The sequence below is a fragment of the Saccostrea cucullata genome, unplaced genomic scaffold (genome assembly GCF_032062105.1).
Source record: "Saccostrea cucullata isolate Sc308-1 unplaced genomic scaffold, CSIRO_AGI_Scuc_v1 ctg78, whole genome shotgun sequence".
In the NCBI taxonomy this organism is placed as follows: Eukaryota; Metazoa; Mollusca; class Bivalvia; order Ostreida; family Ostreidae; genus Saccostrea; species Saccostrea cuccullata.
Window position 1 is genome coordinate 23,853 of NW_026940638.1, and position 2,238 is coordinate 26,090.

The 2,238-nt window shown below is 40.2% G+C and overlaps 1 protein-coding gene across 1 annotated transcript; it reads right to left on the bottom strand.

The window, feature by feature from the left end:
* Nucleotides 1-420: 420 nt before the first annotated feature.
* Nucleotides 421-1,912, bottom strand: LOC134255855 (uncharacterized). Its single transcript, XM_062738420.1, has 4 exons — nt 1,861-1,912; nt 1,627-1,693; nt 635-1,546; nt 421-535 (listed from the first exon to the last, which is right to left on the bottom strand). Exons 2-4 carry the CDS (start codon nt 1,685-1,687, stop codon nt 525-527), a joined length of 984 nt encoding a protein of 327 aa, XP_062594404.1. The 5' UTR covers nt 1,688-1,693; nt 1,861-1,912; the 3' UTR covers nt 421-524.
* Nucleotides 1,913-2,238: the final 326 nt, after the last annotated feature.

A 2,238-nucleotide genomic window follows, 5' to 3' on the forward strand; every position in this document is an offset into this window, starting at 1 on the left:
TCAATTCAAAATTATTAAATCAAATATACCCCTGGTAATTGTATTTATGGTTATACGTTGGATGAGCTCTTTGACATGCAAAACCTGAACAGTTGATATAGACATGTAGACAGAGACTTTAAAACTTTGTGAATTTAGAAATCAAAATTACAGTCAATCATGCGAGGCTATTTTATAATTTCTAGACTCCAAAATATTGATTGATTTTATGATGTTATTATATTTTTCCTTTACAAAATGTAAATACTTTACTTGTAACTAAAACAACAAGCGATATCTGGTTTGGACAAATTATACTGTATACAAAAAATATCTATAAAACACTTTCAAGCTATTGTCTAAATAATTAAATGGTCATTTGAAATCCTGATTTTTTTTTTTTTTTGAATATTGTTGTCTTAAAATTATGGACAAAATAAATTTTTATTTGCGTCCTCTGTTTATTCCTTAACCAAACAAATATATCATGATACATTTGAATCAACATCCAGCAGGAGATCCATTTTGGTCAGACAGAAGAAAGTTCAGTAATACCCTGAAAATAGAACATTAATGCTTAAAATATATTGTTGATAAATTCTCTCTTTAAACGGTGTTTTCTTTTCTAAAGGCTACTTAAGTTAAAAAGAATTACCAAGCTTTTTTCTTCCTCCGAGTCCACCGCCAAGGCCACCGCCAAGACCTCCTCCTAATCCTCCGCCGATACCGCTTCCAAGACCACCAAGTCCACCTCCTAAACCTCCCAGTCCGCCGCCCAAACCACCACCAAGACCGTCGCCGAGACCTCCAAGTCCGCCGCTAAGACCTCCTAATCCACCACCGAGACCTCCAAGATCACCACCGAGACCTCCTAGCCCACCGTCAAGACCTCCCAATCCACCGCTGAGACCTCCTAGCCCACTTCCTAAACCGCCTCCAAGACCACTTCCTAAGCCACCTCCAAGACTGCCACTTTGGAAGGAACTACCACTGGAGACACTGAGAGAGCTTCCTCCGCTACTGAGAGGAAATCCACTACCACCAGAAGGGAATCCTCCTCCAATGCCACCAAGGGGCAGGCCACCACCTAGATTTCCACCTCCATAGGGGAATCTGCCACTTGGGATAGATCCTCCCCCGATAGGGGTTATACCGCTACCACCCCCGATGATTTGACTTCCACCACCAATACCGCCGGGGAAACCACCACTACCACTCGGGAATCCACCGATACCGCCTGGGAAACCACCACTGCCACCCGGGAATCCACCAATTCCGCCAGGAAGACCACCAATACCGCCTGGAAAACCACCAATACCACCCGGCAATCTACCAATACCGCCAGGGAAACTACCGATACCACCCGGGAAACCACCACGTGCGAAGTTGAATCCCTGAGGAATGATGTGAAGTCGGACCAAATATCGGTAGTATTGGAGATACTGGACGGAGTTGGGTCCGTAAATAACGTACAGGTAGTAGAGGTATTGGATGTACACTACATACCTGTATCCACCACTCGGGGGATAAGTGGGATAGGATGGGTATGAAGGAATTGAAGGATAGCCTGTAAATTATATATTATCTTTAACAAAAAAAATTAAGGACAATCAAAGTCATAAATTAAAAAAAGAGTTTTAATATTACCAGTGTTATAAGTGGCAGCCACATATGTGGCCATCAGCAGAAAACAAACTTCTTTCAGCATGTTGATCTAAAAGGGAAAGCAAGATTTCAAATTTTTTTTTCTATGCTGAACTATGAAACAATACAATTAAATATTATGCAGGATTAAAAAAAATAATTTCGTTCAAACATTTATCATTGATGCCGTTTTGATTAAACTGGTTGATACAAAGGCTTCTGGAGAGCTGAGAGTACCTGTTCTGTGTGTCTTCCTCGGGTGCTTGCCGAGACTGTGATCGACTGTGAATGGAAATGCCTTTATATACAGCACAGATCGAACTTTACAAACTACCATTAAGAATCAATATTCGCCAATTCTGATGATGTATGCAATTCCAGTGCAGGAAGTGAAAAGTTAAACATCAGAGAAATGCATGTCAAGACGATTGATTTAGTATATTGACAAGTAGAAACAAAAAACAGTATGTCTTTATGACGAAACAGCAATAAAATACCATCCTTATCAGTTTTCAAAAATGTTGAATTTCATAATCGTATCACATGGGTCTCAACAGAGGTTTGACCACTATTATCCGAGAACAATGATACGTTGAAGAATGCTAAATTTTTTGG